The sequence below is a fragment of the Stegodyphus dumicola genome, chromosome 2, assembly GCF_044657685.1.
Source record: "Stegodyphus dumicola isolate Sdum_Otavi_A_Nest chromosome 2, ASM4465768v1".
NCBI lineage: Eukaryota > Metazoa > Arthropoda > Arachnida > Araneae > Eresidae > Stegodyphus > Stegodyphus dumicola.
In genome coordinates, this window is record NC_140769.1 from 188,165 (window position 1) to 213,453 (window position 25,289).

General features: G+C 33.5%; 1 protein-coding gene across 1 annotated transcript in view; it reads left to right on the plus strand.

Annotated features, from left to right (window-relative positions):
- The first annotated feature begins 2,285 nt into the window (after positions 1 to 2,285).
- Positions 2,286 to 25,289, plus strand: part of LOC118201811 (chymotrypsin A-like) — a 37,080-nt gene continuing 14,076 nt past the window's right edge. The window contains exons 1-5 of the mRNA XM_035373969.2: positions 2,286 to 2,442; positions 7,177 to 7,334; positions 10,330 to 10,567; positions 16,031 to 16,141; positions 20,981 to 21,218. Coding sequence (XP_035229860.2) covers positions 2,388 to 2,442; positions 7,177 to 7,334; positions 10,330 to 10,567; positions 16,031 to 16,141; positions 20,981 to 21,218 — 800 coding nt within the window. The 5' untranslated portion in view covers positions 2,286 to 2,387. The remainder of the gene's footprint in view (positions 2,443 to 7,176; positions 7,335 to 10,329; positions 10,568 to 16,030; positions 16,142 to 20,980; positions 21,219 to 25,289) is intronic.

Consider the following 25,289-nt stretch of genomic DNA (forward strand, 5'->3'; position numbering starts at 1 on the left):
ATAGGATAGGTGCATAAATAGTCATCCGCCACTTTTAAAATCACGGTATGGTAAAAATGTTTGTTCGTAGACAAATACACACACAAGTTTTACTCCGCATGGATCAGGGATGGCCCAAGAGTCAGTCGCGAAGCAATTTTTGTTCGATTCTAGGCTACAGGAGACGATTTCAACACGCAAAAACAACAAAATCTTGACTCGTAGAAACTAATGGTCGTTGCGCCTTTAGTACCACAGCTGGCACTAACTCAACACAAACCAGTCCATATATAGGGCGTTTATAAAGTCCCGGACGCATTTTGATGTTTAATAACTTATAAAATAATAAAGATAGATTAAAATTAATGGCATAAATGGTTAGATAGACTCAAAAAGTTTCATGACCCTTGTCTTGCCGCTGCTCTCACAGATCTTCTAGGATTGTGTAAAAATGTCTCTCTGACACGCTCAACATCAAAATCACTTGTGCAGGGACGTCCGGAACGTTTCTTAGCTGCGATACTTCCAGTTTCTAGAAAGTTCTTTTTCCACCGCAAGATGCTGCTTTTGGATGGAGGATCTTTTTGGTAAATTCTTCTGCAATTTCTCTGTGTTTGCATTATGGATTTCGTTTCTATGAACCACCATAAAATATGTGCTTTCACTTGTGGTGTATGCATTCTCCTTAATATCCGGTCGAATAAAACATCACATACAAAAGTACTAGAACAAACACATCAAAAGTAAACATAACATTGCAATAGTTGCCAAAAACAAAAGAGAGAAAAATGCAATTAATAAGCAGACGATATTTAGGAAAGTACAGATATTTAGATTGGAAAATGAAATTATCTGAAATTAACCACACGCGCAGACGATATTTACAAAAGTACAGATATTCAAACCTGAAAAGGCAAAAATATAGGTTATTCCATCAATAAATGCCGTAAGTTTGTTTATATCTATCTTAATTATTTTATGAGTTATTGAACATCAAAATGGGTCCAGGACTTTATAAACACCCCGTATATTACGAGTTTATGCTGTAAAAACACTTAGCTCTATAAACACTTCAATGATTTCAGTATGCGAATGGGTCGTGACAGGAATCTTATTCGTAAGAAGGGGGAAAAAAAAAACTGTGATTTCGAGCAAAAGCAATGTATGCCATAGGCTTAATATTAAGAACGTAAAATAAAAATCCGATTGGAATGCCTTCTGAACATTTTTAGAGCAATAAAAAAATCAGGGCTCTTTTTTACAGAAATTACTACAGTTATATTGTAAGGAATTTACTCCTTCCTTGCTGCTTGCCTTCGTGTTGCTAATTGAAAACACGTTCGACTGGCATTCGGAAAGTCCAGGTTTCCATTCCAGGCAATGGCACTGCACATATTTCAAATATCTAATGATTCTTCTGTGGCATCCAAACTAAAATGTAATGGATGACAATTCGTCATCATTAGGATCCGGGGATTGGACCTCCGCCTCCCCTCACGAATTTTAAGTGGAGAAGAATGTAAGGTATTTTCTCCTTCCTTTAGCGCGTACTTTTGTCTGAATCACGGAGAAGGCATCGCTGATTTTCTCCTTCCAAAAATTTCTAAATAATAGTAGCACAGAACGAAATATGGCGGCTGATGGTTACTACACTTGAACTGGTAATTAGGTCTCTTACCTTCCTTGGCGCTCTTTGTGTGGAGGAGAATATGAGGAATTTTCTCCTATTTTACTGCTCTCCTTCGAGGTGTGATTGAATCGCACGTCCGTCTGACATTCGGGAGGAGGGGAGTTCTAATCCATTGCGAGTGTATTGCTCATTTTTCATGTTTCCTGATCCTCCACAAATCTTAATGACTTTACAATATGTACCTTAAATATTAAATATGCGCAAGAATTAGTCATTGGTAGGCCACGAATAATGTATTTATTTATTAAATTGGTTGATGCGTGATAAAGTACTGAATTTGATATTAATTGACTTTAATAAAATGAAAATTTATTTATAATTTCTTTAGAATAATAATACTGAAGTTACATTTTTACTATTTTAGGAAATACTAATAATTTGTATCGATAGAAATTTTACGAACCTGTTTTGTTTAGGGCCATTATATTCTGCATCGAGCTTATTAAGAGAAATGAAAAGATATTCATAAATATTTTACAGCCTATATGCGTTGTAGCAATGAAAAATCATCTTCTCTTTTCCATTTCCTCTGCAATTCATAAACTTGATTGTGAATACTTTTCTTTCTTTCCTTTTAAAGGCTGAATGCATGCAGGTGAAGATTTTCTCTACACCCAAGAGAAATTTGAGAGCGCTATCATCTGGGAAGATAAAATTTTGTTTGCTTACTAATGTAAAGACATACGCAGGCCAGCCGAAGTTAAGACGGGCTGCAAACATGTTAGAGATGAGGTGGGTTTTTCTGGCTGTCGCTCTCTTCGGAGCTTTCGCAGGTAGTTTCTGATTTTTTTATACGGTTATTTTCCTGTTTTGACTTCAATACTCCACATTTAAAACATGATAATTTTTACACAATTTAATTTCACTTCTTACTTTGCTTATATCAAATCCAGAAAATGTTTTTTTAAGATCTTTATTAACAGGTCCGACATTTAAAAAAAATTTCACACATTAACAATATTTCGCATAAAAATGAGACAACTGGATTGGTTAAGTATAAGTGAATAAAAATAAATAGGCAAAATTCTGAATTTGTCTGGATTCTTTACCTACATTAGCTGCGAGAGCCATCTGTAAAATATCATTTCATTAAAAAAAATCTAAGAACTAACTATTATACTTTGTTTACTATTTTAATTTAGGATTCTCATATCAGTAGAAGAAAAACTCCTCTATATAAGTGTAATAAAAATACTCGTACATCAAAAGCAACGTTTTATCAAGTTTTAAAACAATATTGTTACGAATTTTGTATTTATATAGCTAATTTTTGTAAAATTATAATTAAAATTGTTTCATTTCCCCGTGCAATGCAATGCGACACAAAGTTTAAGAGAAAGCTATGCCGGAAAAGTAAAAATATAGGAGCACGTGCATTTAACGTTTAGTAAATAGATATCTTGGTAATTTGTACTGATATTGAATAAATGTAATTGACCACTATGTTAGCTGTACCCGTAATTCCATCCTCGTTTTGCTTTCCAGAAATCTAGAGAAGCAGAATTTGCTAGAAAGATCTCTCGCGGCCGATTAAAAACTATTTAAAGCCGGAGACAGGCATCTCAGCGCAGTTGTTTTGTTAGTTACTTAGTTACTGTTACTGCCATTTGTTTAGTTCCGTGGGAACTGAGATATCTGAATTAGCTTTCTCTTAAAATACGCTGTGCATTGCGTTCTATTTATTGTCGTTAGTAGCTTGAAGTATAACTACCGATTATTAGTGCGTGATATTTAGAACACTTGTACGAATATGAAAATTCCAGAGTTCTGATATATTTCTTTTGATAAGACTAAATTTTATTAACCTATTATCGGACTTGTGCTTTCAATCTATTACAAACCCGAACGAACGTAACAATATCTTTGGATAAGATAATATTATTTCATAGCATTGGATAAACAGAGGTTTAAAAAAATCGAGAAACCAGAAATTCTATTCTTCAGTTTTCACCAAAACTGAAGATAACCTTTTCATACTATAACATCTGGTATTCTTCCCTATCATAAAATATATACGACGCTGGAAGACTGCTTCGTGAATTGTCGCTAGGCCTTTTTAAATAATAAAGGCGTATAGAACCATTTCTTATCTCAATTACAGTTCGACAGTCTGCACCAACTCGTGTTTACAGAAGCCAACGCTTTTCGCTTAAATATAAAAGGTAATAACTTGAAATTGATGAAATTTAAGTGTAGCCTAACGTCTTCTTCAGTTTACAGAAGCCAACGCTTTTCGCTTAAATATAAAAGGTAATAACTTGAAATGGATGAAATTTAAGTGTAGCCTAACGTCTTCCTCAGTTTAAGTATCGCGCAAGCTGGCTGTAACCGAAGTTGGCGTAAACAAGCCTAATGGCAAGAATAACTCAACGCCGTAGAATTCTAATGACTAAAGAATCAAAGTTAGCAACGTGGCCTTGCAGCAGGCAGAACACGCCCTAATTCCACCTTCCAAAACCTCCCTTTAACTACTTCCTTCTTCCTACCTAATCTGAATATCGTGCTTTCTGGAAATTTGCATTAAGGCAGGGAAATGAAATGAGGTTTGAGAGTAAAAGTACTTAAAATAAATGGTTAAATTAAATGATACTCTACAATACAATTTAAGAAGCTCTAGAATAGAAATCTTGTACTAAGAGCCTCGATAAAATAAGAAATAAAAATTAAAATATGTTAAAAAACAGGGGCAAGAATTTACCGTACTTAACTGAAGGCAAAAGATGACTAAGAATGAAAAGATGAAGGAAGATTTCATTTCTAACGGTACAAATCCTCTCAGACCGATAAACGAGTTCTCTGGCTTTCTAATAAATAAAAATCTGATATATTCACTCTATGACTTCCTCGTACGCATTTTTTCTTGCATTTCATTAAAACTCATTTCCTCGAGTTTCATTAGAGATATATTTCTCATTCAATTAATTCAGTTCACACTTCGCTACAAGGCAAAAATACGTAATATACTCAAAATATCCATATTAAAAATTGAAAAATATAGAAAAACATAAAACACCAAATACAGTTAAAATAATTAAAAATCAATTTTTACAACTAAAATTACAGTCTCTACTCAAAAACAAGCAATTCGATCAGCGGGTAGAAGAAGGGAGATTTTTCGGTGCAAAAAAACTGAAAGGTTGCGTTGGTCCCACTCGGGAAAAAGACACCGAAGGCGCACAAACTGAATTCACTATTCTGCTAAGTTTCAAATGAAAAAAATATGGCTATCATTGTAAAACAAATAATAGGCTTAGCCGCACTTAAAGAACTTTTAAATTATTGATAATTCTACAACTATTGCATGCATAAAAGGCATAAAAAACCTTAACCGGAAGATAAGAACAATATAATTGAATCATTTTTAAAGCAAAAGATGAACAATTTACCAACATATAAGAATTAAAAAAAAAAAAAAAACTGAACTCATGGAGCGGAGTAACAGAATGGGTATATACATATATATATATATATATATATATATTTATATTTATATACTTTCGGTGTGGTTTATTATAAACAAAAAGGAGGTGCACAACTGCATGTTATTGCAGTCCTAAATATCAAATTTTAACATTCTAAAGATACGCGTTTTTGAGTTATGTGAGATACATACACACGTACGTACATACAGATATCCCGAAAAAATCTCTTTCTGGATCTATTTCAAATCCTTTTTGCGACCCGTTTTGGGAAAAAGTGTCCTTTATTCTGTTTACACGTACAGATGCCACGGAAAAACATCGTTAAACTGCATTCGATAGCGGCCAAAATGGATATTTTCTTTGAAATATGATATCCAAAAATTTTCGTAATTACAATACACAGTAAAAATAACACAAGTAAGTAAAAAACCTGTAAATAAATTATTTAAACCATGGGTGTCTAATGTACGGCCTAAAAGCAAATTATGAAAACATTTAAATGCACATATTTTTATTAAAATATAAATGCTTGGATTTGATTCATATATAAACAATTCATTAACATTTATTTTAAAATAAAAACTTAGATAAAGATACATTAGTATGTCATTATGTATTAACTGCAAAGTGACATTGAACTAAAAGAAAAATTTGAAAATGTTTCTTTACTGGAGTTTTATAAAGATTACCTACCCCACGATAAATATCGTAATTTTCACAATCATTCTTTATTCAGCTTTTGGCAGTACCTATATTTGGGAACAATTATTTTCAAGAATGAAGCATACAAAAAGCAAAAATAGGACAAATATCACTGACAAGCATCTTGAAAATCCATTAAGAATTGCAACCTCTTCTATTGAACCCGATATCGAATTGCTAGTTCAACAAAAGCAAAATCATAATATGAACCCTTTGAGATTTTAGGCTTTGTTCATGAAGGACTATTGTTTTCGTTTTGCGATTTTACGTTGAATAACTATAAATGTCCGTTTCACTTTTCAAACTGTTGCCGCCCAATGTTAGAGTCCTGCATTATATTTGAAGAAATTAAATCATGAAAAATCTGCATACATGTATGTATATTTCTCGCATTGTAATAAAACCACGGTACCTAGAGCCATCGAATTTTGAATGACGTAATCCTACTGCGAATAGGGGCATGTGGAAGCTCAAATTTGAAATTTGGAATTTGTTTTATTATCGATTTCATATTTCGTAAAACTTTAACGAATTTTTGATTAACAAACTCAAGGATTTCAAAGCGAGCAATGTCAACACTCTACAGAGGGGGGAGGGGACCTTTTTATCTCCAGCGGGCGCGGAACTGTGTATCGGAAATTCTAAAGATGGGCTCGTTTTAAAATTATTTTGCGACATTGCTACTAAACTGAATTTTATGGTTTAATTACAAATTACATGATATTTAATAAATAAAGGCAACACACAAAACGTGCAAAAAAACGCCCCTTTGGACGTAATTTAAAATCTGAACCTTTCAGGTTTCTTTGGAGTGGGGGGGCTGGTTTAAATGTTTATTTACTCATACTCGGAGCCTGTTTTCTAGAGGGTGTTGTAATTGCAATATGATTTTAATTTATATATTGTTGAATAGCAGTTATAAACCGAGACACAAATGCCTTTGTTTACTATTGGAATTGGGTGTGGTTCCTTTTGACTTATAAAACAAGCTCTGCTCTTGAGGCGGGCCGGGCTAAGCCCAGATTTTGAGTCTCATACGTAGACTCCCTCGCCAGCTTACTAGCATATATATCAAAGGGAATGCTTCTGTACAAAAAGTAAACTGGCTTGCCAAGAATTAATTCGGATCAAACTTAAGCCTAGGAAAAGTTCGTACGCGTGTGTTTCGACGTCATTCTCATCCACTATTGAAAGCAGTTGACCGGTTAGTATGTAAGTACTTAAAATTTGATAAAATCTTTGTTGATCTCTTATGTAAATGATTTCTTGTTCCTTTTCAAAGGTTTTATTTTTCTTTTAATAATTATTATATTATTCAATGGTTTTATTTCTTTATTGTATCATTTCAATGGTATTTTCTTCTATCACCATTTCTTTTGCTAGCTTCCGAAGACATAGATACGGAAGACTTCCAGTGCTCCGAATTATACGACTACGATGCTTCTACGAAAGGAACATTATCGAGCCCGTTCTACGGAAAGAGACCCGTCTACCATAATGGGTTATGGTGTGAGTATAGATTAAGAGCACCAGACGGTTACGTAAGTTTCTAATAATACTTTACAAATTTTGGATTGAAAATAAATGATATTTTTAAGTCGCTTTGAGTCCGTTATCTCACGGTTTGCCTTACATGTAGTGAATTGTACCCCGACGTACGACATTTGCGGGAATATTTGCGTCTGTTTTTCAAAAAACGTTTCAGCTGCGGGAGCTGTTAACAATTATAGATTAATATATGACTGTATGCTGTTATTTTAGAACCCTGAGAATTAAACAAGTTTTTCGGGTGCATTTCAGAGTAAAATTCGTAATTTATTAAAACTTCCATAAGGGATATTTCTATATATACTCTAAATAAATTTAGATTAAAGTAGCAGATATCCGAGAGATTTAACGTAATATAGTAATTAGATCCTGCTATAACCGTCATCGGCACAAAATTATTCCATTCCTCAAAAGATTTACAGAAACGTTACAAAAGTAATGCTTCCATTTCGCTTAAAAGCCTACCATCGCCGAGCGGTAAAAGTCGCTGAACACTGGTAGTTCGGCCTAGAGTTCGAATCATGTCGAAGGGGCTGGCAGCATTAGAGTTTATAACGAGCTAGGTTTCTTTAGAAAGTGGTCCACGAAGGTATCCATCCTTAGGCAGATTGTCCTCGCTTTGCCATAATCAAACATACCAAACCAACCAACCAGCAATTTCCCCAACAAACCTTACTAATTTCTCAGATGAATTTTCATTTCCTCTTGACTTATAGCTTTAAATTATAACAAATAATAATAAAATATAAAACTAAAATATTGAATATTACAATCAAATTGAAATCTACAAAAAGGTTAGGTTAGGTTATTTAATTACGGCAAAGCCTCGAGGGCTATCTGCCTAAGGGGAGAGATGCCTTCGTGGAGGACTTTCTAAGGGAAACTGTCCCGTATACACGTTGCACAGGGAAAAACCACGAAAACACCCATGCAGCCAGCCCGTTCGCGGGATTCGAACCTCGGACCGAACTACCAGTGTTCAGAGATTTTACCGCTCGGCCGCTGGTGGGCTCCTGCAAAACAAAGAGAGCAATGGTTTGGTTCCTTGCCTATACAACAGTAATGAAATCTTTATCAGTCCCGACTATTAGAAAATGAAACCCTACAGAGGTAGCTTCAGTAAAAATATTCGCTCCCCAAGACGTAGCATAAAAAAGACAAGATCAGATGTAGAAAGAAAATTGGATCCATGCTTAGCTATTAAACCAGTTTAGCGAGTTAGATTAAGTAGTGAAAGCTCTCTTTCTATACTTAGGGCCCACCAGCGGGCGAGTGGTAAAGTCGCTGAACACTGGTAGTTTGGTCCGAGGTTCGAATCCCTAGAACGGATCGGTTGCATGGGTGCTTTCGTGGCTTTCCTCATGTGTTACGTACATGCCAGCCAGTTTCCCTTAGAAAGTCCTCTCGGAAGGCATCCCCCCATCAATTACTGGTGCAAGACTTAGAAAATTAAGCTCAGTGCCTCTAAATGTTGTATTGTGCTCTATCGGAGATACAAAACAAGATTAAGAGGCAATACTGATATCTACTTAGATAGAACTCTAATCCCTTTAGCTAACTCCTACAAATATTTAGGTGTTTACATAGATAAGTCTCTCAACTTCAAAGATCATATTTCTTACATCTTAAACAAAGCAAATGCAGCCTGAATGGCAATTTATCCTATTATCGGCAAAAAATCAAAGCTCAGTCTAAAAATAAAGAAAATGCTTTACATGTCTCTAATTCGACCGATCATGCTATATGCAGTGCCGGCCTGGGCAATCGCCAGTAAAACTGAGCGCAAAAAACTGGATATATTTCAAAATAAAATTCTACGTAGCATTGGGAATGCACCTTGGTACGTGAGCAATTCCAAAATTCATAACGACCTGGATATTCCATCTGTGCATAACTTTATACTCATGACAGCTCATAACTTCTTCGAGAAGATGAAACATAGTCAGTATAACGCAATTAAACAAATGTTGGATTATGATCCAACCATTGAATACACTGTCAAACGCCCAAGGACAATTAATCACAATTCGTCACGGTGGTAACTTGCAAATTTGAATTTTAAAATTTACTTGAACTCTGAATATTTTTCGCACTGACCACAGGTAATTAATTTAATTAATTACACATTAGCAGGTAATTAACTTTGCTTAATTTTCTCCGATAGAGAACTTGGACTCTATCCCATTATTTGTGTTGTATCTTATACTTATGTTAATCAAGAAACTTTTTTTTATTCAAGTTTTTTATGTTACTATTTCATTTTTCAATTATTTTGTATGAATTTTTACTTTATCGTATGATTCTACGAACTTTTGAACTTTTTACGGCCTATCTAGCTACTGCATACTTCTGAAGGACTTTGAACTCTTATGCCATTCACAGCTTCAAACTGTCTTCGCGCCATTTTCATGATGTCTCACTACTGCTTATCCTGCACTCTTACTAGCTATATTGCACTCACTGCATTTGTCATATAACTCACTGCACCTGCATGCATGCTTCAATTTAATGTCATTGCTTATTACTGCACAATTTTTACGATGAACGCCTACTTTCGTAAGTATTAGATGTGCCTGCTCAGGCAGCTGAATTTTCTTCGCCCACGGGTGTTGGTACTTCTCTAGTACCATTTGTTTGGAAACATCTTTGCCTAGTGCACTTTAATGCGATCTACAGGCGAAAACTCTTTAGTAGTTAATGACCAGATAAAAGTAAGTCATAAAGGCATCCCTCCCCTTAGGCAGATAGCCTTCGAGGGTATGCCGTAATCACATAAACGAAACTAAACAAAACTTTCTGTACTCAGATTGTTGCGCTTATTTAAACTCATTTCACTTGTATTTTTGGTGAACAAGAGGGAACATTAAAAGTGTAGGAAAGATTCAACATAAAAAGTAACATGATAATTAAAATAAACCTTATAGTTAGTACTAATGGTTAGATAATTTTTTCGTCAGTTAATTTTCAGGCAAAGCTTCTCTGTTTCAGATAATTAAGCTCACCTTCAAGGACTTGGACATCGATCCTTCAACTAGCTGTACCCAAGATAGGCTGATAGTATACGGCAAGGACGAGTCGAGTATTTTGGCTCAGCTCTGCGGATCTCAGCTGCCTCCACCTATCCTGTCCAATTTTGGGGAAAGCGAAATTCGATTTTTGTTCGAGACGGATTATATGAAGGGAGGAAGAGGTTTCCTTATAGAATACGAAAGCTCTCCTTACATGAGTGAGTTAATTCAGTTGAAAATTTCATGTATGCTAAAATAGGCTACTTTTCTTACATCGGAACGATTCATAAATCATTATTTATAGTTAAATTGATATTTATCGTAAATAAATCTTCATTAAAAGTATCAAGATTTGAGAAATAAATTTATGCTCTTATTTGATGTATCTTTTGGCCAATGGTTTTGCACCGCTGTCTTTATGTTATGTAATACCAAAAAATTAGAAATGTCAAATAATAACACTCGAGGTAAAATTGTGCAGAGTTCTGCATTGTCTAGAAGATAATCTTAATGTTTTGCAAGAATCGAAAGCGAGTTATCAAGCAAATGATCAAGTCTTAAAAAAGCTAATATAACCTTATAACTTTTCGCATTCAACTCTTTAACCCTTTTCGGCACGCTACCTTTTAAAGTCGGAATTTTGATTAAAAAAAAGTAGGCAGTCTAATTAGGCCTAGAGGAGTACACAAGTCAAATTTTGTGAAGATAGCACTTATCGTTTTAATTCTGTGTATGTACCCAAAGTGGGCACACTGATTGAATAGAGCTTCGAAAAGAGTCTGAAACGAGCATTGTTGTCAATGAACTGACCGATGAGATGTGGAGAAACAAAGAATACAGACTCTCAGTTGTCCTAGATTATCGGTGAGCTGCTCTGGGCACACCTAGGGTTCGCCGTTTGATTTTAGGCAAGATTTCAAGGTAAAAATGTAAAACTAATATAGAATAAGGAGATTAGCATACAGCCCAAAAAAAAACATAAATTTTTTTTTTCAAACATTTCCTTTTATACCCTAAAAAAAATCTGGAAGATTTCTTTGAAAAATGAGGGTCTTAAAAAACTAAACGAGGCTAAAATATATGGACTGGTTTGTGTTGAGCTGCCATATACTATAAATGAAGAAGGTTCAGAGTAACCTATAGTAACCTATAAATCCTTTTTCATTCAATTTTTCTGTGCGTACAGTAGGAAAATTTTAGGTGTGTCCAGACCGGATACACTGTGCCGCAAAGGGTTAAATAATCAGTAGGCACAACTTGTGTGAGACGCTGAAGCCGGAATAACTTTGGCAGAGCTGGCGATAGTACGTAATTGCCAGAAACTCTCAATCTAAAATATTTAACCCCTCCCCCGCTTTTGAAAATTGTTAATTTTATTAAAAGCCAGGCTTTAAATTCAAGAATATTTGCGATTTTATGCGAAGAGATTAGCAGTGAACGTGAAACGCTTTTGTTACATTCCAAAGTAAGATAGTTATCCAGAAACAAAATTTTAAATGGTATTTTAGAACTTGGATCAGAAATTCAAATTTTCCTCCGTGATTCAAAATTTGATTAGCAAAATTATTTATTTAGCGAAATCTGGTTGGCGCATTTAGCATATTTAGCTGATACTTTTGAAAAGTTAAATGAATTAAATTTAGGACTACAAGGCAAAAGTGTTAATTTGTAATTAGAGGTAAAATAAATGCAATCATAATAAAATTTGATTTAATAATCGAAGAACTGAATAATAATATTTTAAACTTTTTGCCACTTTTAGAAAGCTTTCTAACCAAAAGTAATTTGAAAAGAAAACAAAAATTAGCACCCGACATTTAAAATCATTGTTTTTCGTTGATAAATAATTTCAACGTGTATTTTCCCGAGGATCATGAAAAAGAACATTGGATTAGAAATTCATTTTGTTCAAATATACCTGAACGTTTATCGCGTGAAGAAAAATAACAATTAATAGAAATTTCCTGTCATCGAATTCCAACTAAAGATTTAAAAAATAATGCACTTGTTAACTTTTGGCTAAACAGAAAAAAAGAATTTAAAGCCTTTTTAAACAAAGCTATTAAATTTTTTGTTTCCTTTTTATTTTTTATTTTTTTTTATTTTTATTTTTATTTTTTTTTTTGCACAACCTAATTGTGTGAACAAGTTACATTTTAAAAATAAATACAGAACCAGATTAAAAGTGGATCCTAATTTACGATTTAAACTAAGCGAAATAAGGCCAGACATAAAGAAATTGATCTATCTGAAACAGACCCTAATTTCACACTAAATTTTTGAACTAGAATATTATAACTTAATAACTTTTGATAATTAAAATGGTAACCAATTTTTAATCTATCTTTTTATGTGCGCATATTTAAAATAAACAGCCAATAGGCTGTGCAAATGGCAATATATATTTCTATTGAGAAATTTAAAAATAATCATTGTAAAATGTAGTGGTGGTGATAAAGTTTTCCAGTTTTGTTTGGTTTTGTTTGGTCAAAAGTCTCAAACTTGCAGGGGTGTGCCGCATGCCGCCACAGAAGCATTTTTTTTTTTTTTTTTTTTTTTTTTGTAGCCCGGGAATACATTTTCATTATTATTTGATGCAAATACGTTACTTATAGTTTTAGAGCCATAAAGATGTCTACTGCGCTTATGTGAGACTAGTATAGAAGGAAGTGTGTGTATAATAATGGCAAAGCCTCGAGGACTGTCTGCCTAAGGGGAGGGATGCCTTCGTGGAGAAAGTATAGAAGGAAGAAAAGATAGAATGAGTAAATTTATCTTTGTTTCTGTATGCTTATACGTCAAGCCACGTTAAAGTGGAAGAATTTCCCACGTTCGTACAGTCAGTAAATTTACATAAATATATTGCCACTTGGCAACTGGCACAATAAATTTACTGACTGTATCAGTTAAGATTAAGAGTAAGTTATTTAATGGTTAATTCAATATACTGGAATTACCCGAAACAAATGTCAGTGTAAGAATTTAATATTTAGCTATCTATGCGTTTGAGTTAGAAAGTACAACCAATGTACACACGTTATAGCTACAGATCTTTACACTTGCGATAGAAAATATTAATTTTTTCTTTTCTGCTATTATTATTATTATGTATGCATGTTTTAATAAATATTCAGTAAATAAAACTAAAAGTTTAATTTATCAGCCCCAATATGGCAATTCTCCCAGAAGAGCTATTAATTTCGTTTTGGCATTTTCGTCCACAATGAAACGGCGTTTCACTGTTCAAATTGTTATCACCAAATATTAGAGCCCCGCATTAAATTTAAAGAAATTATATAATGCAGAATTAGCATGAATATATATACGTTTCTTGCATTTAGAAAAAATAACGGTACTTAGAGACATCAAATTTTAGGCAACATAAAACTCCAGTAAAATATGGGTATCTGGAAGCCCAAATTTGGTACTTAGAATATGTTTTATTATTTATTTCATATTTTGTAAAACGTTAAAAAATTTTTGATTAAGAAACTCAACGATTTCAAAACCAGCAATGGCAACATTGCACGGAAAATAATAATAATAATAATAATAAAAATAAAAAAGAAAAAGAAACATTTTTATCTCCAGCGCGTAAGACTTCGGAAATTCTAAAGATATTCGTTCCTTAAATATTTTGGGATATTGCTGTTGAATTGAATTTTATGGTTTAAATGCGAAGAACATGATGTTTAAATAAAGCTAACACACAAAACGTTATAAAAAACTCTTTTGTGCGTAATATAAAACCTGCAAGCTTCTTTTTTTATTTTTGCTTTGCTTTGCTGAAAATGTTTTTAAATTTTTTTGAAATAATATTCTGACTTGCACTTGTCAGCTGTGAAGTTTTCCGAATGTATCTCGATCTAACCTGACAAGAAATATTATTATAAATTCTACAAGAATTCATATCAAAAACAGAATTGGGTATTTTATTGGCATAAAAATTAATGAATACTGAATTTCTGTAAATTACGTCCTAATTTATAACTATCAATTTAAATCACAGTTTTTCTATACTCAAAGGAAAAAATTTCTCCCCCCTCTTTATACCCTTCCACATTCATTCATCTATACAATATTTTTCGCTAGTCCTGCAATACGTAGCTAATTTTTATGTTTGTTATCAATTAGAATTTAACAATACATTGAAAGCTTTCAGATTTTACATTACGCCCAAAGGGACTTTTTATTAACGTTTTGTGGGTTACCTTTACGCTTAAACCATAAAATTCAGTTCAACAAAAATCTCCGAAAATAATTTTAAAATGAGCATATCTTTAGAATTTCCGATAAACAATTTCGCGCCAGCAGATAAATTTTTTTTCTGGACAGTGTTGCCATTGCTCACTTTGAAATCCTTAAGTTTGTTAATCAAAAATTTGTTAACGATTTTCATAATATGAAATCTCTACATATAATAAAAGAAAGAGTCTATGTGTGTGTGTCTGTGTGTCTGTCTTTCGTTCTAATAAACACCCGGCTACGAAATTTGGTACATATGCGCATCTAGACAAGAGCCAGTGCACCTCGAAGCGATTTTTTCGAAATTCGAATTAGAATTTTTTTTAATTTTATGTTTTGTGACGAAATCGCGTCATTTTGAGAGATAATGAGCTATAGGAAAGCGAGATTTTACTCTACACACTCCATTTTCACATCGTCATGAAACTTAGGCACTTAGCTATTTTACAAACTTAAAATAAATTTCGTGTTTCAATAAATCGATTCAGTACCAATTTGTTTAACAAAGGGAGCTTAACACCTTTTCAACGGGATTTTTTCTAAAAAAGTTTATTTTTAAAAATGTACAGTTTATTTTTCTTTCATTTTTGGACACGTTAAACTTTCATCCTTGCGACTGCTTTTAAAAAAAAATTGAAAAAAACTGATTTTGTATTTAAAAAAATTTTAAATGAAGCTTCCGAGTACACTTCTCACATCTTTAAAAATGTTATTTTGGCAACAATTTTCCTGTCTTGGCATATTGTCATTTATATATATATATAATACATTTTTATTGCTTAATTTTTGATAAAGTTGATCTGTAGAGTAAAATTCTGCGCGGAATTTTATGTTTTTTGAGTTGCTTTCATGTTATTTTTTGCTTATTTTACTGTTTGTAAGCTATTGAAAAGTTTTGCATGATTCTTTTTCTTCAACGGGAAGTTGGTTAATTTTTTTATTAGGATAATTAATACTTTTATTAAGAGATATTGCTTATTTCATTGTAATTTTGTTATACATAATAACTTTTTTATGAAGTTGTTCTGCAGAGTAAAATTCTACGCAGTTTTTAAATTTAACGTTTGGTGTTCCCTTCAGCCATTTTTCCGGTACATTTAAAAGCCAGACGAAGGCTGGCAGCGAAGCTGCTAGTAGATGATAAAACAAATTCCAAATTTGGGCTTCCAGATTCCAGTGTAAAGGCACGTTATTCAAAATTGGATGGCTCTAGGTACCGTAGTTTTATCACAATGCGAGAAACATATATAATAAAGTTATATTAAAAGTTTAAAGTTTCTGACATTTAAAATTTTTGACGCAAATTGCCAAAACGAAATTAATAGCCCCTCTGGGCTAACGTCCTTTGGGCTAAAAATACACTACAAAATTTAAATTGAAGAATCTTATGTATTTTCATGGTCTGATTCTCTCACGTAATGTTTTGCATGTGACAGAACTCTGTGATTCCGGCTACTATGAATGTAATAACCGCAAATGTTACGATCCCAAAAAGAAATGCAATGGTGTGGATGATTGTGGTGATGGAACTGACGAGGAAGACTGTGGTAAGTTAAAAATACCTCGTTTGTCGTTCATAATAACAACCAAAGCAAATGTATTATTAAAAAACGAATATTTGTATACAGCACTGATATATTATTTGGCCTGTTATGAAATTTTGATCTTTCTTGCATAACGGGATTTGAGATGCTGTGACGCCGGTTTTTAATAAATATATTTTACAGTTGACAGTTTAGTGACAAAAATGAAAATTAGGTTTGTTACGTGTTATCACTAGCATCTTAAAGTCGCCAAATGTTTGTATTGTGCCAAACTCTTGCAATCATGCACATCGCCATTCTTTAGGCAATCGTTCTCATAATAATTCTTCAGTCAAACAAGGTCGCCATTTTCGTATGCGTCCTCTTTCTTGTATTCCAAGTTCTAATGGTTTCATAAACAAATTATGATATTTTTTGCCTTAAATTTGATTTTAAAATATAGGCTTTGCCAGAAATGGAAAATCTCTCCAGGAAAATAGAATTTTGCTGCAAAATTAATAAAGGTAACAGCGAAGAGATACGTTTAGTAGATAAGCTGTTGCCGAGTTTGCGCAATGTGCCGTCTCTGCAATTCTATGATGTTTATTAAGAGAAAACAGATCGCTATAAAATTTATATCGCGAAATAAAATTATAGAAAATTATGGGAAGAACGTAAGTATTTTATTTTTTAATGTACGACATAATCTTTATAAGTTAAATTTGTATTTTAAATTGCCGAAGCATGTATTATACGTTGTTTCATACGTTAATAATGTTTGCCAATTTAACGATAAATATCGATAGTTTCGGAATACGACAAGTATCTATAGTCAGAAAATTTTACCATTTCATCTGTAGAAAATGCCAAATTCCGCCTAGGTGGCTGCCTTAATACGTAAGTACCAAAATAAAAGGAAGGAAGGTGAAAAAGGAGGAAAAGTGAAAGGACCAATTGAGCGATACATGTGACATTTTGATAATCATGGCAGGCAGCGTGTTTGTTATAGCAGCCACTGCGTTTTGTTACCATATTTGAGAAATTCAATCGCCCAATTAGTAACGTATAAACTTCAAATATCGCTAAATGCTTATGCGGTTTTGCTTTAATAAGAAAATATTATTTTTTAATTAGTATGAAGTTTGCTCATACTGACTGTGCTCCAAAAATTTTTTCCATCCCGACAAAAGGTTTTTCTCCATGCTAACAAAACAGCTACTGAAAACATTTATCCATACAAACAAAAACAGATTCACTCATAGAAATGCCTTAATACCTTAAGTTTATGAAATAAAACAGCTTCAGACGAAAATTTAAACTGACATTTTTATGGGGCTAAAAAATTAGGAAATCTAAAATATGCATTAAATTAAACTATTGAGGTAAGGTATCTTGCATAATGCAAGATATTTTCCTCAAAAGTTTAATTACTAAATGTTTACCCAAAACTTATACATATATTATAGATACCTTAATGCCAATGAAACGTAAAAAACGGATATATTTAACATGATTCTTTCTCAAAAGCAAAATAGTAAGCAACCTAAATAAACCAGATATAATTTAAAACTGTTAAAAAGTGTAAATGCAGAGAGATACAAAGTTTGTGTTACAAAAAGTAAGAAAAACCCATTAAAATATGCAATATTTCATAAACATAAGAGATGACGAACATTTCAAAATCAAAATCAAGATTCACATTTTCCCCCCTGATATTCCAAATTTTTGAATTATACTTGATACATACTCTAATAAAACTCAAAAATCGGAAATAAAAGGTATGATGAATACCAGTCACCGGAAACAATTGAGATAATTATTACCAGCTGCATACACTCTACGGCTAATCTTTAGAATATGGTAACAGGTAGTTTGGCGACATTTTGGTAAGGCGATAAAGGTTACTTGCTAGAACTTTAGCAATAATCTGAGAAGTACACAGTTCGAATCACAGATGATTTTGTCTCAGAGAAATGAGAGATTATGAGACATGTCATGTGACATTTTCTGGAAAATTCCGATCGTGATTTTAGCTAATAAGCACTTAGAAACAATTTCGCTGCTAAAGTGCAGAATCGCCCACTTATTTGTTTGGCGCTTTTTACAAGAGTAAGAAGAATTGGATTTTTGCCAATTTTCTTTGACTTTTTAAGTGAAAATAGGTCGATGTGTACATAGATAAAGTCAAGAGTGTACGCAATGCCATTTTTGTGCAATTCTGGGATGTTTTTTTAAGTGAAAATAGGTCGACGTGTACATGGATACCGTGTATGTGCAATTCTTAAAAACGCGGCAAGCAGTTTGCGATTCTGCACTTTCTTCCAAATTCGCACCTAATCTTGGCCATGATTAAGCATTTTTGTTCCATAAAAGTTCTGGTATAAGCGTGATTCGGCTAGCAGATTGTTGAAAAAATGTTGAGTAAAATAAATAAATTAAAAAAAAGCCTTTACTTCGTGAAAACAAATGGCGTCCAAAATAAAACTAGCAGGTTGCTGTAGCAAGGTTGGTCGCCAAATTTTCGCCAAAAAATTGCCAAGTTACCATAATGTAAAAATTCACCCAATCTACTAACAGATCATTAAGAATTACATTTATTCAGTTTTAAACAGCTTTTTCATTAACTCGTATTTTGATAATGGAGTACGGCCCAAAGTTAAACTCTTATTATTGTAACTTTAAATAACTACGTTTCTTCTTTTTAACAAGTTACATTTGTTAACTGCACTACAGATGCTACAGGCGCATTTACAGATGATCAACGGAATTAACATCTGTGGACAGCTGGATATTGTCGTCAAAACAGCAATAGACTGAAAGAATCACTTGCAGGAAGTTTGTATTTATAACAATCTAAAGAGAGCTTTCAATAAAATCGGAAGACCTAACAAAGTAGTAGGCCTACCAGCGGCCGAGCGGTAAAGTCGCTGAACACTGGTAGTTCGATCCGAGGTTCGAATCCCGCGAACGGGCTGGCTGCATGGGTGTTTTCGTGGTTTTCCCCATGTGTAACGTGTATACGAGCCAGTTTTCCTAATAAAGTCCTCCACGAAGACATCCCTCCCCTTAGGCAGATAGCCCTCGAGGCATTGCCGTAATTAAATAACCTAACAAATTAGTAGAAATTGAAGAAAGCCATTTTATGCGCAAAAAACGAGACAGGTCGCATAATTTAACAGTGATGGCTACTTGTTGAATCATGCAGAGAGAATGGCGAATGTTACTTGAAGAGTTCCGGAAGAAGAACGGCTAAGAATTCCTATTGAAAAACTGGCGAAACTTTGGGAGGACGTCCGCCAAATTTCATGGTCGACGGGACAATACGTAGGTACCCTTTAACATTTTGAAATTTTGACAAGAGAGAAAACACACGGAAGCAAGTCGCAAGATAATGCCTCTGACAGTGAATACTTAAATAATCTCTACTATCGATAAAGTAGACCTCTATGTGTGTGTGGCAAACTCGCAGGGCTGAAAGATATGACATTTACTTTTGTTTGTGGTTAGGCATTTGCAATGAAGCGCCAACTGAGTGAGAATGAAGTATATTTACTGACACTTTTATGAATTACCGACACTTTTTACTTCCTTGTATGAAGTAAAAAGGAAGTATTGTAATCGCGAAAAGTTTTAGGCAGCATATTTCAACGAAAATATCAATTTTAACCGCTATCGAATGCAATTTAATGATGTTTTTGTGTGATATGTGTACGTAAGGACAGAATAATAGACACTTTTCCTCCAAAAAAATTATAAAACTGCTTTAAAATGAATTCTGAAGATAATTTTTCGTGGCGTCTGTACGAACGTATGTACGCATAACTCAAAAACGAGTAGCCTCAGAACGTTGAAATTTTGTATATAGGACTGCTATAACATTTAGATGTGCACCTCGTATTTTGGATGCAATCGGCCGCACCAAACGTATATAAATATATTTATCTGTATATCCCCTCTGTTAACCGGCTCAGTGATCTCAGTTTCTTTACTCTTATATGCTTGTAAATTGTGCATTTTTTGCTTTAAAAATGATTGAATTATGTTGTTCTTATCTTCTGGTTAAGGTTTTTATGCCTTTCGTAAATCTGTATGCAATATTTTTAGAATTATCAACAATTTTAAATTTGTTTAATTGCCGCTAAGCCTAATCATTTTTTTTTTTTTTTTTTTTTTTTTTTTTTTTTTTTTGATGGCGACCATTACTTGCTTATATTTGAAACTGCACGAACTGCATGATAGTGGGTTTGTTGCCAATATAGAGAAACTTAGCTTCACAAAAAGCAAAAATAACGCCTTTATTTATTATTGCGAATTAAATCATGCTTAATCCTTTCTGGAATTTTTTCGGAATAAATGTGGAAATAAGTGTTTAAAATTTACTTCGTAATTTTTAATACAGATATTTTGAGTTTTTATGTATTTTTGCCTTGTCGCGAAGTGAGAACTGAATTAATTGAATGAGAAATACTCAATCGTCTGTGAAAAACTGTTTCTATTTTGTTTTGTTTGTTTGATTTCTTTTATACATCGTTCTAGCTTCATTATAGTATTTGAATAGGACAAGTGGCAACGATTAGATAATTCTTTAAATGATATAAAGTTTATGCATTCTGAGCTATAATATGAACGAAATATAATACTGTTAAGTGAATCTAGCTCCAGAGTTTCGCTATGGTAAACAAATACTAGAGTGAATTTTAAAAATGCATTTATTCTATTGTGGTTTATGCTTTGTCGGTGAAATAGTTTAATAAGTTTAAATGAAATGCAAGAAAAAATGCGTATAATTTAATATTCCGTACAAGGAAATCATGTGGTGTACACATCAGTTTTTTTTTTTTTTTATTTTTTTATTTTTTTTAGATTTTCCTATAGTTAAGTTTCCAAAGGAGTGTGGAAATCCGCCCATCAAACCGAAAACGATCTGGAATTCGCCAGATAGTTCTCCTGATCGTATCGTAGGTGGTGAACCAGTGATCCCTAACAGCTGGCCATGGCAAGTATCTCTTCAAGATGCATACAGCGAACCTAATGGTCATTTCTGTGGAGGTGCTCTCATAAACGCGCAGTGGATTGTAACAGCCACACATTGTGTCGTAGGGTAAGTAATTCTAAGAAATTAACCAAGCGAATATTATATACAGAGTTTTTATACATATTTTTGTTATAATGCCAACGTGTGTTTCATCAAGGAACTCTGTACTAGGTACATGTAAGTGATCACTTTAGTTATATATTTTAAAATTAGAAAAGCATTGAATGTAGCCAGAATATATATAGAAATATAAATAAATAATGAAGAACATAAATAAAAAAAAGGTAAATGCAATTAGCATTAAAATTTTTAAAAAAATATTCAGGAACAAAGTATTACCGCCAAATCTTTCAGCCTGAATTTTTTATCTTTATGTTGTAATCCAAGTTCCAACGTTTTTATTAACAAACTAGCAGCTACGCTGCCAGCCTTCGTCTGGCTTTTAAATGTACCGTAAAAATGCCTGAAACGGAATACCAAGCGTTAAATTTAAAAACTGCGCAGAATTTTACTCTGCAGAAAACTTCCGAAAGAAAACCTACAATTTTTTTAAAAAATACATTACATATAAAAAAATTAACCAACTTTCCGTTGAAAAAACAAATATCATGCAAAACTTTTCAATATCTTCCAAACAGTGAAATAAGCAAAAAATAACATGAAAGAAACTCAAAAAACAAACAAATTCCGCGCAGAGTTTTACTCTGCAGAACAATCAATAAAAATGTTGGTGTTGGTGTATTTAATTATGGCAAAGCACACGAGGGCTATCTGTCTAAAGGGAGGGATGCCTTTCGTGGAGGACTTTCTAAAAGAAACTGGCTCGTATACACGTTACACATGGGGAAAACCACGAAAACGCCCATGCAGCCAGCCCGTTCGCGGGATTATCAATAAAAATGTATTATATATATATATATGTTACCGTGTAAGACCGAAATTGGAGAATGTCGACTTTCACCGGAGAATGTTAACATTCACCAGATACGTTGGTGAAAGATCGAATATTGCACTACATTCTTATATATTCGGACCGTCACCCGTATATGTCGACAATCACAGATATGCTCTGGTGTAAGTCGAAAAGAGAGGTCATAAAGTGCCATAATAGTTTAAGTTGTTGCAATACATAAGATTTGAATTACATAATTTAGTAAGTTTTTATTACTGTTATTTCATTTGCTCATTTAGAACGTATTGTATAATTAAGTAAGTTTTTAACTTCTATTATTTTCTTTTCTCATTTTGAATGTATTGTGTGTTTTAGGTTCTCATGTTCTTAAGTTCTTATTTCAAGTCTCAAGTGCGTTTATTCGCGACTGAATTACGGAGAAGAAAATATAATATTGTTATATGTTCAACATTCAATATTAGTACATGGTGAATGTCGGCATTGACCGGTGTAAGTCAGAAATAAGAGTATTTGGAAACTATTTCGGACATACACCAAGAGACTATGTGAATGTTGACATTCACCGGGGAAAGTCGACGTTCTCCAGATTTCGGTCTTTCAACGTAACATATATACTATATAAAAGACAATGAAATATGCCAATCGCTTAAAAGCAGTGACATAAGAAATACGATGAAAAATTGTTGCCAAACCCATATTTCTAAAAGAATGAAACTATTCAAAATGATGCGATTTCATCAAAAATCTATCAATAAGAACAAGACAGAAAAATTGTTGCCAAAGTCACATTTTTAAAGATGTGAGATGTGAGAAGTGTACTCGGAAGCTTCATTTAATTTTTTTTTTTTTTTAAATACAAAATATTATCATTTTTCCTAAATTCTTTTTGTAAAAGCAGTCGCAAGGATGAAAGTTTAACGTGTCCAAAAATGAAAGAAAAATAAGCTGTACATTTTTAAAAATAAACTTTTTTAGAAAAAATCCCGTTGAAAAGGTGTTAAGCTCCTTATGTTAAATAAATTCGTATTGAATCGATTTATTGAAACACGAAATTTATTTTAAGTTCGTAAAATAGCTAAGTGCCTAAGTTTCATGACGATGTGAAAATGGAGTGTGTAGACTAAAATCTCGCTTTCCTATAGCCCATTATGTCTCAAAATGACGCGATGTCGTCAGAAAACATAAAATAAAAAAATTCGAATTCGAATTTCGGAAAAATCGCTTCGAGGTGCACTGGCTCTTGTCTAGCTGCACCTATGTACCAGAGTTCGTAGCCGTGGGTCTATTAGCTTACGAAATTGTGCAAACGAAAGACACACACACATACAGACTCTTTCTTTTATTATATGTAGAGATTGTGATATTTTCTCCTTTCAACTCAATCTTAAAATATGGCTCGTAGAATTCGCCAGTAGTGAAAAATACTGAGATAAAAGTTCTACAGAAATATAATATTTTACCGCATAATCGTTAATGAGAATAATGATGAGATCAATTTGGTAGATTACCGGTGCGGAATGTCGAGTTTGTGGAGTTCTGTGATTTTGTTCTAAGCGAAAGCAGATGGCTGTGTTCAAAGCTCTTCAGTCGACCGGATGATACCTAAGTATAATAATTTGAAATGATAAAATTAAGCTTTAAGAGAGTTTTTTTTTTGCGGGGGGGGTACTGTTCTGTTATTGGAAGCAAATTCAAATATTGCCAAAAGCTGACGATCCGGCGAAAAATTTGAAGCATAGAAATAATCACCCAAAATAACAAACGATATTCGCAAAATTAGAAATTTTTAATGTAAAGTGAATAACTTGCCCAAAAATTCAGGAGGAAAAAAAAGGCAAATTCGATTAATTAAGATTAACGGAGGCAAGAAACTGGGGATATAATTTAAAATACCTGAAACATTTACGTTTTAGGGCGTAGCCGCTTCCATATAAACTCAATGGAATAAGAATCTAATTGATTACGGTGACCGCCTCGTTGAAGTTCAGTTCGCAGTTTCTCACTGGGCGATAACCTTTCCACAGTTTGCGTGCGACAAACAGTATCGAAATGAACTGACCGATGAGATGCGGAGAAACAAAGAATACAGACTCTCAGTTGTCCTAGATGATCGGTGAGCCCGGTCTGGGCACACATAGGGTTCGCCGTTTGATTTTAGGCAAGATTTCAGGGTAAAAATTTAAAACTAATATAGAATAAGGAGATTAGCATACATTCAAAAAAATAACAATAGAAATTTCTTTTCAAACAATTCCTTTTATACCCTAAAAAAATCAGGAAGATTTCTTTGAAAAATGAGGGTCATAAAAACTAAACATGGCTAAAATATATGGACTGGTTTGTGTTGAGCTGCCATCTACTATAAATAAAGAAGGTTCAGAGTAACCTATAGTAACCTATAAATCCTTTTCCATTCAATTTTTCTGTGCGTACAGAAGGAAATTTTTAGGTGTGTCCAGACGGGACACACTGTGCCGCAAAGGGTTAATGCAGTAATGGTCAAATCCGGCCTCTTGTTATTCTTCAGAGTTATACCTTTTCTTATAATGTCATGAATAATATTTTCTTCAATAACTTTAAGCAAAATTATGGCACAGCGGTTACCCACAGCAACTAAATATCAATATTTTGTTTCGCGGAAAATCCCTCCGCACACCCACTGGGACGGTAGAATTCGACCAACTTTGCTTTTTAGACGCAAACACATATTTTTGTTAATCTCGACGATATTATTAGTGCCGCATATTTTAACTAGCGGTCTAGACATTACTGCATGGTCACAGATTTCTCTCACATAATTTTTTCCGGATTCACCAGCGGCCAAGCTGTAAAGTCGCTGAACATTGTATTTCGGTCCGAGGTTCGAATTCCGCGAACGGGCTGGCTGCATGGGCGTCTTCGCGGTTTTCCCCATGTGTAACGTGTATACGACCCAGTTTCCCTTAGAAAGCCCTCCACGAAGGCATCCCTCCCCTTAGGCAGATAGCCCTAAGGGGGAATTGAATAACTAACCTAACCTAAGGTGAAAATAATGACTTGAATATTGAACCTGTGGAGGAGTCGAGAAATTTTGTAATTGATAAGTTTAAATAATTATTGGGTACGTGTCAACTAAATGTAAGTAAGTAAACCAAACCAAACCAAACCATAATTTTTCCAGTCAACCACAGTGCAATGATTCATATAAAGGTGATACTGACAAAATGAAATGGGAGTTAATTCTA